The following is a 12,886-nucleotide window of genomic DNA, read 5'->3' on the forward strand; positions in this document are numbered from 1 at the left end:
AACCATTGTACCGTTTGAGAATTCCATGCTTTATGAAGTGTTCTATTAAGTGAGCCTAAAACCGCCCCTGAGAAAGTCCAGCTGATGAAACACCGAGATTTACAGCCAGCCTTGCGTTGGGCGGAGTGGTTCCTGCCCCGTTGGGCACTTTGGCTTCTCAGGGTCACCGAAAGAGAAAAAAGAGATAAGCAGTTTATTACTTTATACCTTTGACCTCTGTGATACTTATCCTTCGGATGGTCTTCTCACATCGTTTCTCCAGCTAAATAAATAAATAAAGAAAAAGAAAAAACTACGTCACTCTTAAGTATTTATAGACTGTATTTCTGGCACTTTGCAGCTTTGAGCATTTCTGCCTAGCAGCTATACAAAACTATCTTGTTGTGGTTTACATCTTGTCTATAGGAATAGTCTGTATTTATGATATATTTATTCATACTTGTTAACTTATTTAACTTATTAGAGCACTAGCTACTATTAATTAAATTCTATTTTTTTCCTTTGGGGTTACTTATATTTTCCCTCCGGTTGTGGGTTACCATTTTTTGTTCTTTCATTCGTTCGTTCGTTCGTTCATTCATTCTCTTTCTCTCTTTCTTTCCTTCTTACCATTTTTTGTTCTAGTTTCATTTGGAGGGGAGTCTCTCTTTTTGTATCCTGGTCCTAGTCGAGGCAAGGTGAAACTCGTTGGGGCCAGGGATCACCAGTAGATGTTTATCTGCTGAGCAGAGCACCCTCCAGGGAACATATAGTGAGAGGCAGTCCCGTAGGTATCTGGTTCCCAGGTATGCTGGTCCCAGTCCACCAAGGCCTTAAGGGTTAAAGCCAACACCTTGAACCTGATTTGGAATTCCCTTGGGATTCTGCTTTAGCGGAATTCTGCCTGAATGTAGACAAAAGCCTTTTGTTGCTCTTCCTGGATCTTTGTTGCTCTTCCTGGATCTATCTGCAGCCTTTGATGCAACAAATCACACTATCTTGTTGAGGCGTTTGGAAGTAGAAGTAGATATCAGGGGATGTATTTGGGACTGGTTTAAATCGTTCCTCATGGGACAGACTCAAAGTGTTGCTATTGGAGACCAACTATCTTCAGAGTGGGAATTATCTTGTGGAGTTCCACAAGGCATAATCTTATCCTCTATGTTGTTCAACCTCTGTAAAAGCCTTTAGGAGAACTCATCCATAGCTATGGAATTGGATGCCATCAATATGCAGATGAGACCCAGCTCTATATCTCACTATCAAAATCACCACGGAATGCAGAAGAAATCTTAGATCACTGTTTGATAGCTGTGGTCAAATGGCTGAAAACAAACAAATCGAAACTGAACCCAGACAAGATGAAAGTGATGCTAGTTTGAAAAACAGAGACCTTGAAGGACACTCTGCTCCCCACTTTCAATAGGGTGCAGTTGACCCTGGCTGGCTTATTTAAGAACTTTGGGGTTATACTAGACCCAGCGCTGCTGCTAGAGAAGCAAGTAAATGCAGCTGTAAAAAATTACTACTGTAATGCACTCTGTGTAGGTCTCTCCTCAAGGCTGACTGGGATACTCCAGCTAGTGCAAAATGCTGCACCTTGTTTACTCCCAGGAGCTGAAGGGAGCACGCACATCACTCCCCTTCTGCAGTCACTCCATTGGCTTCCCATGAGTTACTTGGCTCAATTCAAGGTCAAAACTATCACATTCAAAGCCCATCATGGCCTTGGCCCCTCATCTCTGTGCAATCGTCTCTTCTCCTATGTTCTGCCACAGCAGCTTTGCTCATCTGAACAGGGCCTTCCACAGATACCCCCTGCAGTTAGGCAAAATCAGCAGCTGCCCGCACTCGTGCTTTCTCTGTCGTTGCTCCCACCTTACGGAACAGCCTACCTGAGGAGGTCAAGGAAGTTCCCGCTTTCCTGGCTTTCAGAAAACTATACGAGACTGAAGTATTCAGGAGGGCTTAGATTACAGGACTGGGTCATAAGAAATAGCTCGGAGAGATTCCTTGGTAAGGAGAGAAATAAACCTTTCGCTATTGGGTACTGTTTGTTGATGTAGATGTGGGCCTACTAGTGAGTTTCCACGTTGCTAAACATGTCATGGAAATTAGTTGTGCATTGTTTCAGATGGATTTCATCTCTGTGCTCGGCTCTATGCCTATTTAAAAAAATGTGTGCTACCATTCCCTATTGTATCTGTTTTCTTGAATGTTATTCACTGTTATACTTTGCTCAGTGAATGGCCTAGCTGTCAGTTATATTGTATTGTCACTTCTACTGTAATCCGTCTTGGATCTCAGTGAGAAAGGTGAACTATAATAAATAAATAAATAGGTGGTGGTGGTGGTGGTGTATTGCGCCTTCAATATCTCACTTTTAAGAAATTCCCAACTGAATTCCCTTCTCCCTGAGTATTTCTAACCATGGGATTCAACCCAGCATTTCTTTAAGCTTGTTAAAATTAGCTTTTCTAAAGTCCAATTTATATGTCAGCTGTTCAGCTTTCCCTTTCTCCAGGATCTAGAATTTCAAAATGACGTGGTGACTACTACTCAGGGTTCCTACAGCCGCCATCTCGTCAATCAGTTCTTCCCTGTTGATGTGAATCAGATCCAGGATAGTATTAGAAATCGTTATATTTTGTGTGGTAGCAGAGTTACCCTGTCAAATGCTTTTCCCCTAGTGCCGTGATTAATCCTTGGGTAATCAAATTGTAGAAAAGATAAAACATACAGTTTATTGAGGTAGATTCAATTCATGGCCATATCCAGAAGCAGAAAAAAAAGAGTCTAGCCTTTCCCTTTTTACCAACGGCCACCTTGTGTGACATTGAGGCCGGGTGTGGGAGTGTGTAGGAAGCCTTCATGGCAGGAGCTCTGAGAAAGACATCCATACTCTTGGAAGTAAAGAATCTCCCAAAAGTACGTATCTTTCAAGAGACACCGAAATGGAGGAGTCAGGAGGCGTTCCCGCCTTAGACAAAGGGAACCAACGAAAGAGTAACACATACAAACAGAGAGACATGCAAGGCCCCCCCCCCCATTTTCCAAGGCATGCTGAGTTGCCTGTTTCAGCAGACTCCCTTGTTTCCTTCTCCACTTTCTGGAAGATGAAATTGTCAGCAAGACAAGTCAGAAACTTATTAGACTTTTCCTTTTTAGCAGAGTTTTATTTCCAACAAATATCAGGGTAATTGATACGTTTTTATCTTCAGTTCAGTTCACTCATGCCTTCTCCATCCTGCAGGCCAGCCTGAAACCTTTAGTGAAAGGAGTCCAGAGCAGATCAGTCATCCAGGAAGACCTGGAGCTGTTCTGCAAATGTTCTATCATCTTGCTCAGAAAAGGTGATTAATGGCTGTTTGATAATTAGCCACATCATTCTTTTCCAGCAATGGTTTTTACAGTGACGGATAGATAACTGCTTCATTTTGGAACTGAAGAAAGGCACCCTAAGTTAGTAACCAGTTTATGATGGACATCAGGGGCTCATTGATATGATCTTTCATAGATCAGCAACTAGAATGCTCAGGGATCCAAAATACAAGCGGTAGCCTCCACGCTGCTGCAACACAAGATCCGGGGCCAATGGCACCTTAAAAACCAATTAGATATCCCTGGTATTTGAGAGGGAGCTTTAACTCTCAAAAGCTCATGCCTTGGTCTTTAAAGTGTTATTTCACTCAGATCTTGCTGTTCGACTGCAGACCCACACGGATAACCACTTGAAACTACTTTGGTGAAATACAGTTATCTATCAGGTTGCTGCATCAAAAGCAAAACTTATTTTCATTTTCTAATTCTAGGAGACTTGTGGAGACTTATCTGTTGGTGTTTATCACAGTTGACCAATTTGCTCACACGTATCTTTGGTAAGCTCCTCCACAGCATTTTTGGAAAGCCATTGATAATTTGGAGATAACATAAAAAAAACTGAGGTCGGTAAAATGAGTACCCAGTTTCCTGGGGTTAAAGTGTAGATGACTGGGGAGGGCAATGGCAAACCACCCCGTAACAAAAAGTCTGCCAAGAAAACGTCGTGATGCGACATCCACCCCCCCCCCATGGGTCAGTAATGACTTTACCTTTTACCTTTTCCTAATAATCCCTAGCACGGATTTTGCCTTTTTCACTGCTGCCTCAGACTCAACATTTTTATTCATAAACCACAAGATCTCTTTCCTGGTCAGTCACCCACACTTCAGGCTCCGTTGGTATGCTTACTAGTTGCCTGCGGGTGGAGGGCAATCTCCTGGGGGATTGCCCCATTGGCTGCAGATTGCTGGCAATTGGTACCAATCCTCCCCAGCACACACTGGGGGAAACCTGGGAAAGCACACATTGGGCATGCTCACAGTGGGACACGACAATGTCCCTTCCCGAAGTGACGTTGTTGTGCTGGCCGTGGGTGTGCTCCTGTGCTTCTCTGGTGCCAATTTTGGCCCCAAACTGGCCAGAATTAGCCCCATGCAAAGTTTGGGAGCACGCCCATGGCCGGTGTGGTGATATCACTTCCTGGAAGTGATGTCATCACATCTCTCCAGGAGCTTGTGCTAAACCACATAAGTCCTGGGAAGGTTTAGGGACCCGGGAGCCCTATGCATTGGTGTATATTTAAAGTTGGGGTTTTTTTTTTGCTCCAACGTGCAATCATCTCAATAGACATCATAGAATCATAGGGTTGGAAAGGATCTCCAGGGTCATCTAGGCCAACCCCCTGCACAACGCAGGAAATTCCCAACCACCTCCCCTCAACACCCCCAGTGTGACCCCTGCTCCATGCCCAGAAAATGGCAAAACACCGTCAGGATCCCTAGCCAGACTGGCCTGGAGGAAATTGTGTCCTGATCCCAAAGTGGCAATCAGCATTACTCTGGGCGTGTAAGGAGGGGCCACGAGAACGAAGCCCTGGTGCCGCCCTTCCTGCCCTTGCTTCTCATGATCTGCCCAGGGTCACAGCATCAGCACGGCTGTCAGGGGGCCCCCTTGCTTGCTCACCCTCCGTTCCAGGTCATGTACGGACTGATTAAATAGCATGAGTCCCAATATCCTTCGCATTGAGGCTCTCCTGGCACCTGGGCCGTTTCCACACGCCTTACCTGGAAATTCTTTTTATTTGTCTTGGCTCAGTTTTCCAGCCTGTCAAGATCATCCTGTGTCTTTACTCTGTCTTCAACCATATTTGCCACGCCTCCCAACTTAGTATCATCTGCAAATTAATAAGCATTCCCTCTATTCCTTCATCCAAATCATTTATAAAAATGTTGAACAGAAAGAACAGAATCCTCCTCTTCTAACACTGGGCCCCTCATAACCGCAGGGCTGCCTCCCCCCCTATGCTCTGCCGTGGCAGCTTTGCTCATCTGAGCAGGGCCTTCTGCAGGTGGCACCCTGCAACTGGGCTAAATGAACAGCTGCCCGCACACGGGCTTCCTCGGTGGTGGCCCCCACCTTATGGAACGGCCTGCCAGAAAAGGTCAGGAAAGCTCCCACTCTCCTGGCTTTCTGCAAACTATTCAGGACTAAATTATCCAGGAGGGCTTTTTGACTCAGGTAATAAGAGTTATGTTGTGAGAAATGACTTGGAGACAGAAGGAGAGAGACTGGTAAAGGGACACGGACTGCAGCCTATTCCACTGGGTACTTTCTGTTGATGTATGTTTCTTCATTGTTAAAGATATCACATTTAATTACTTATGTTTTGTTTCAGCAATGTTTCATCTTTGTTTTCAAATTTCTGCTACCCATACCCTATCCTGTTTGTTCACTGAATGTCCCAGCTGTTGATCATATCACTGTGTCATCTGCCTTGGGTCTCAATGAGAAAGGTGGACTATAAATAAAACAAATAAAATTTTCCACAGGGACCATATGGCAATTCTTATGTCTGCACATGCCTAGCCCCCTTTTTCTAGCGGTGTACTGATATATCAAAATAGCTCATGTACAACAAAAAAGGGGGAAATGGGGAGGGGGTGGAGCTGTGCTGCTGCTGCTGACAACAGCACCCTGGCTCAAAAACCCTCTTAAGGCACATCTGTTAAAAAACAACAACCACCAGTGTGGAAAAATGTGGAGGAAGGGAAGATGTGCGGAAGCGCCATGCTCAATGGGACTCCAGTGCTAGAGAACTGCTCAGAAAAGCATGGGTATTGACAGGGCTTTTTTTCAGGGGGAACGCGGGGGAACGGAGTTCCGGAACCTCTTGGGAATGGTCACATGGCTGGTGGCCCCGCCCCCTGATCTCCAGACCGAGGGGAGTTGAGATTGCCCTCCGCGCCGCCTAGCGGCACGGAGGGCAATCTCAACTCCCCTCTGTCTGGAGATCAGGGGGCGGGGCCACCAGCCATGTGACCATTTTCTCCGAGGGCAACCCGCTAAGTTCCACCACCTCTTTTCCCAGAAAAAAAGCCCTGGGTATTGTCATGTGTGCAGAAAACCCCAAAGTTACCATAAAGGAGGTTTTTCTTTGCTTCTGCTTAACAAGGAAAGCCCTGGGAGGGGTCCCACAAGAAGCTTCCAAACAAAGTGGGGGCATGTTGTGCTTCACATGCCTGTGTGGATACAAACTTCATTGCGATCTTTCCCAAAATATCACATCACAGCAGCTTCGGGAAAGGTTGCAGGAAAGGGGGAGAAAGTCAAGAAGGGCACAAAAGCTGTGGGGAGACAAGAAAAACCCCACTTTCCAACAGCATCTGCCCATGTGGAGGTAGCCTAAGGCACTATTATCAAATAATTCACTACCAGGAGAAGAGCTGATTCATTTCGGTGGAAGTGCGTTCTGTTTTTGCTGCTCCCCTTCTCCATTTGATCCTCCAAACAGCCCTGTGAGGAAGGTGAGGCTGATGGTGCGTGACTGGCTGAAGGTCACCCCGCGAGCTTCCACTGTAGCAATGAAGGAAAAACCAGGAAAGCCTTCAAGTGCTTCAATTGTATATTGTTCTAACCCTATAAACTGTCTTTTCTGTCAGCCTGTGGCTAGATAAGGCTCTTCCTACAGGTTCCCTTTCAAAAGCAAACAAGAGTCCGTTGATTGAATAAGGAAACTCTACTGCAGAAAAGGTCCATTATAGTCCACTGTCCTGAATGGAAGACTCAGGATGGTACACAGTCATTGTTACCAATGAAGGGCAAAGCATGAGGTACAGAGTAACAATTCCCATCTGCATCAGCCTCCCCCCACAGTTCTCAAAACAACATCTTTCAGTCCTGGGAAGCTGCTCTCCTTCAAGGCCAATGCTTGGTGGAACGGTGTTAGACAAAACAGTCTCCTCCGGTGGGAATGCTGCCTGGGAACTGGTGCACCTGCGAGGAAAGCACTTAAACACTAGAAGCATTAGAAAATGGAGTCAGTACAGTTTACACATACACTGGACCTGACATTCTGCCCCCCTTAAAACAGATCCCCCCCTGGTTTATATGGGTAACGAGTATGAAAAGCTTTGGTTAATCTAGGAGCATGAACATGTACAGAGTTCACCCACTCATCGTAGCCAGAATCGAAATCCTTCCACCTAATGAGGTAAAAAAGTTGATTTCGTTTGAATTTAGAGTCCAAAATTTGTTGCACTTCATAATGTATTTGGTCGTCCATCAAAGTTGGAATGGGTGGAGCTTTGATGTGCCACTTGTCGTCGGTGGGAGCCCTTTTGAGGAGACTGACATGGAATGTATCATGAACATGGCGCAAGTTCTTGGGTAAATTTACAGCAACAGTCACTTTATTGATTACTTTGCGTACCGGGAAAGGTCCAAGGAACTTTAACGCTAGTTTGCGGCTTGTCTGAGCTAGTTTCAGGTTCTTGGTGGAAATATAAACATGATCTCCAGGTTGTAAATCCCATTCGGCCGCACGATGGCGATCTGCGTACTTTTTGTAATCCAGTTTGGCTTTTTCGAGGTGTTTCTTAATAAGAGTCCACTGTTGCGCGGCCTCCCCCCACCAGGAAGATACATCAGGCGAACTAGAGGAATGGAAAGGGGGAGTGTCCAACGGGAAGGGGTTGAAGTGAGCTCCATATACAACTTTGAAAGGGGCCTCCCCAGTGGAAGCATGCACACTGTTGTTGTATGAGAATTCAGCCAGAGGGAGAAGATCCACCCAATTATCTTGTTGAAAATTAATGTAGCAACGAAGGAACTGTTCTAAAATCTGATTAGTTTTTTCGGATTGTCCGTCGGTTTGTGGGTGGTGGCTTGAGCTGATTCCTTGCTCAATATTCAACATTCGCAAAAGCTCCCGCCAGAAGTTGGCAACGAACTGTCCGCCGCGATCCGAAATCACCTTGGACGGAAAAGAATGTAATTTTACGATGTGTTTTAAGAATAAATCCGCCAGTTTTCGAGCGGTGGGTATAGCAGTACATGGAATAAAATGAGCTTGTTTGGAGAACAGATCTACTACGACTAAAATGCAATTATGTCCTTTCGAAAGGGGTAAATCAGTGATAAAGTCCATAGATATTATTTCCCAAGGTCTGTTAGGTGTTTCCAATGGTTGTAGGAGACCTGGAGGTTTCCCTTTCCGGGTTTTGGCGCTGAGGCAAATGGGGCAGGAGCTAACGTATTGGGAAATGTCTTTGCGCATGCCCGGCCACCAGAATTGCCATTGTATTAGATGCAACGTTTTCAGATACCCGTAATGACCAGCAGTGGGGGCATCATGACATCGCTGTAATACCTCCCGTCGGAGGCTGTCCGGGACATAAAATTTGCTTCCAGCTAACCAATCCCCCTGTGGGGATTGGGTCAGTTTGTTTCTAGGCGCTTTATCCCCCTCCTTTTCCACTTCAGTTTTAAGTTTCGATTTCCACTCCTGGTTGTGCGGGAGGGGCTGGCTTGCTCGGCTGCGGGTAGTCACCACGCCTCCCAATTGCGTAGGTGAGAATACCGTGTCTACCGTCTCCTCCCGTTTGCTTTTGTGTTGGGGCATGCGCGATAGGGCGTCTGCCAGAAAGTTAGTCTTGCCCGGGAGGTAATTTAAAGTGAAATTGAATTTGGAGAAGAATTCTGCCCATCGCAATTGTTTGGCATTCAGTCTGCGTGGGCTTCGAAGGGCCTCCAGATTTTTATGATCTGTCCAAACCTCGAAGGGGTATCGCGCCCCCTCCAGCCAATGTCTCCAGTTAGTGAGGGCTGCCTTTACTGCAAAAGCTTCCTTCTCCCACACATTCCAATTTCTTTCTGCATCTGAAAACTTCCTTGACAGGAATGCACAAGGCCGCAGTTTCCCATCCTCCCCCTTCTGCAATAATACCCCTCCTATCGCCGTATCGCTGGCATCGACTTGCACTATGAAAGGGTACTCTTCATTGGGGTGGCAGAGGATGGGTTCTGTTACAAATTGCCCTTTCAGGCATTCGAAAGCAGTTTGGCAATCGGATGTCCATTGTAATTTGGAGGAGGGTTTTTTAGCCTGGTCCCCTTTATTTTTTGTTTTTAACAGTTCCGTTAAGGGGAGCGTGATCTGGGCGAAGTTTGCTATAAAGTCTCTATAGAAGTTGGCAAAACCCAGGAATGACTGCAGTTCTTTGCGGGTGGTGGGAGTTTGCCATTCTTGGATCGCTTGTACTTTGGCTGGATCCATTTTTAATCCCTCTTGGGAGATACAGTACCCAAGGTAAGTGAGTTCAGTTTTATGGAAATCACATTTGGACAACTTGATGGGTAGTTTATTATTCATCAAGGTGGCCAGGACTTTTTGCACCATTTGAATGTGTTCTTCCTCTGTGTCCGAATAAATTAATACATCATCAAGGTACACCACCACCCCTTTATAAAGGAATTCGTGTAGAACTTCATTTATCATGGACATGAATACAGACGGGGCTCCCGCCAATCCAAAAGGCATAACTAAGTATTCATACTGTCCGAGGGGTGTATTAAATGCGGTTTTCCACTCATCCCCTGCCTTGATACGGACGTGGAAGTAAGCATCTTTTAAATCTAATTTTGTAAAGATCTTACCTTGGGCCACGACGTTGAGAAGGTCTCGGATGAGCGGGATGGGATAGGCGTTGTTGGTGGACACAGCATTAAGTCCTCTAAAGTCCGTGCACAGCCGAAGTCCCCCATCTTTTTTCTTCACGAAGAGAACCGGAGCGGCATGGGGGCTATTGGCTGGGCGGATGAACCCTCTTTGAAGATTGGTGTCGATAAATTTCCGGAGCTCTTCTCGTTCATGGAGACTCATGGGATAGAGTCGTCCTTTGGGCAGTGAGGCTCCAGGTAAAATTTCCACCGCACAGTCAGTTCGTCGGTGCGGGGGTAAAGTATCAGCTTCTTCTTCGGAGAAAGCATTCAGAAAGGGCCAATACGGTTCGGGTATTTGGTTTATTTCTTCTTGGGTGAGAAGAGCCTTCTCAGTGTGAGTTGGATCACTACCCCAGTTTTGGTTCCAACGATGGTTTTTACAGTTGGCGTGACTGAAAGTGATGCATCCTTCTGCCCAATTTATGTAGGGATTGTGATCACATAGCCACTTGCTGCCTAGAATTAACGGGTATTTGGCAGTGGAGCTGATGACAAAAGACCTTTTCTCCCAGTGTTGGCCCATGCCTGTGATCACTGGGATGGTTTCGGTGGTAACAGGGTTCATATTGGTGCCATCCATTTGTTCAAATATTACTGGATTTTGCAATTCACGAGTTGGTAGGACTAGTCCGTTGACTAGGGCTGGGGCGATGATGTCTCTTGAACAGCCCGAGTCGATAAGAGCTTGCACTCGGATGTGCATCTTCCTCTCCGGGTTAAGTAAAGTCACTGGCATGAATAAGATGGACCCAGGCGGCCGGTTCCGTGCAGGGACGGGCTTGGGGTGGATCTGTCGGTTGGGCCCTTTTACGACAGATCCATCTCGTTTCCCGACTGGGGGCTTTCTGGATTTACCTCTGCATTTGGGGAAGCGGGGTCGTATTCCATGACCTCTTCCGCTTCCAGCCCCCTTTCTGAGGCGGGTCGTTGGGAAGCGCCGCGGCCTCTATTCGCTCGTGGAGCGGGAATCGGGCGTTGGAGAGTAGGAAATGGAGCAAGGGTTGGACGCCGTAGTTGGAGCGGAGGTCTTTGCACAGGCCGGTAGGGGCATTGTGCTGCAAAGTGACCGGCTTGTCCGCATTGCAAACACAGCCCTTGTTGCCATCTAGCATCTCTCGCTCCACGAGTGGCGTATCCAGCTCCCCGTCCTCCCCTCTGTAAAGTTAAGGGTCTTCTTTGTCCCGTTTGTTGTTGTTGTTCAACCAAACGGACTTCCAGAATGCGATTTTCAACTTCACATGCAAGCTGGATCCAACCTAATAACGTAGGAGGATTGTCCTGCATAAGGGCTCTGTCCAGAAGTCTCGGGTTTAGCCCTTGCTTGAACAGGATAATTTTGGTGGACTCCTCACACCTAGGGCATTTGGCAGCTAGTTGTCGGAATTTCGTAATATAGTCCCTTGCCGACATGCTGCCTTGTTTGATGGCTTGCAATTCTGTTCGGGCCCTGGTTTCCTCTAAGGGGTCTTCGTATTGTGCTCGAATAGCGTCCACCAACCCCTGGAGAGTATTGAGTTCGGGGGCCCCGATATTGTATAGGCCTACATACCAGTCCGCTGCTTTGCCTTGTAAGCGGGAGCCGAGATGCTCAATTTGACTGGCCTCGCTGCCGAAGAGGTGTCCCCACCGGTTGAAGAATTGCACTACTTGCACTAGGAAAAATCCTAGTTTGGAGGGATCCCCATCAAAAGTGGCTTCCAGTTTCACCCAGCCCATCGGGAGGTCTTGTCTCGGAGCCGGTGCTGGGTAGAAGTCCGTCGGAAGCATCAAGGGCACTTGAGGTACGAGGGAAGGTAGTTGGGGACCCGGTTGTGGCAGGGGTGCTGGTTGCACTGGCGGCGGCAACACCGGCTGAGCTGGTGGTGGTGGCCTCGGCTGGGCGGGCGGTGGTCTTGGTTGGGCCGGTGGCTGTAGCAGTGGCCGGGCAGGCTGCTGCAACCTTGGTCGGGCTGGTGGTGGCAACGCCGGAGGCGTCGGCAGTAGCGGTTGAGGTGGAGGTGGCCGGTGCGGTCGAGTGATGATCGGCCGCTGAGGGGCGGGTTGGTGGGGTTGTAGTGGTGTAGGCCCCACCGGTTGATTCGGAGGTGGTAATACGGGTTGGTCCGGTGGCAAACGGATCGGTTGCTGCAAAGGGATTAGTTGCGGTCGAAGCGGAAGGGGCCGCAGCGGCGAAGGCCTGATGGGTGGTGGGCCGCGCGGGCTTGCCCCTCCCGGCGTCGTTACTCTGGGAAGCAGAGGCTGGTCTTGTGGCGCCGGTAGACCGTCCCTTGGGATTTGCTGAATGGGGACAACTTCTAGCGGTTGTTGTGGCAATTCCTCCCCAGGAGGAGCCGGAGGCTCTTCCGACTGATCCGGCCGGACCGTTATTGGAGAAGCGGGAGGGGGTATCACCGTCGTCTCGGTTGGACGGGTTGGCCTTTCTTCCCCTTCTGCAGGCATCTCAGCTGGAGTCTCAGCTGGAGTCTCAGGAGGTGGATCCCCGTTCGATCTAGGGGGTTCTGTTGGAGCTTCTCCAGGTACCTCAGCTGGAGTATCCCCGCTAGGCGGAATTTCGTCTAATCTAGGAAGTTCCGCGGGCGGTTCTCCCGGTTCTCCAGGGCAGGATTCCTCCTCTCCTGAAGGCGGCGGCTGCTGTGGAACGACCTCCACCGGATAGGAAATAACGCTTTGGAGGGTAGCTATCTGTACAGCCATTTCTTCAGGTGATATTCTCTCTCCTGCCCCCATCGCCGAGATTAGGTGAATGGCATGAGCCAAACTTTCCTCCATGTCGATCAGCCTAGCTTCCAACTGTTGCATTCGGCTTGGACCCGGTTGCCCCATCACGGAACCTCCCTCAGTTGCACTCACCGGGGAAAACGGCCCC

General features: G+C 48.0%; 1 protein-coding gene across 1 annotated transcript in view; it reads left to right on the forward strand.

Annotated features, from left to right (window-relative positions):
* LOC129337381 (uncharacterized) overlaps positions 1 to 12,886 on the forward strand; it is a 45,328-nt gene that overhangs the window by 3,568 nt on the left and 28,874 nt on the right. Inside the window, exon 3 of the mRNA XM_054990983.1 lies at positions 3,792 to 3,857. Coding sequence (XP_054846958.1) covers positions 3,792 to 3,857 — 66 coding nt within the window. The remainder of the gene's footprint in view (positions 1 to 3,791; positions 3,858 to 12,886) is intronic.

This window comes from Eublepharis macularius, chromosome 11 (assembly GCF_028583425.1).
Source record: "Eublepharis macularius isolate TG4126 chromosome 11, MPM_Emac_v1.0, whole genome shotgun sequence".
NCBI lineage: Eukaryota > Metazoa > Chordata > Lepidosauria > Squamata > Eublepharidae > Eublepharis > Eublepharis macularius.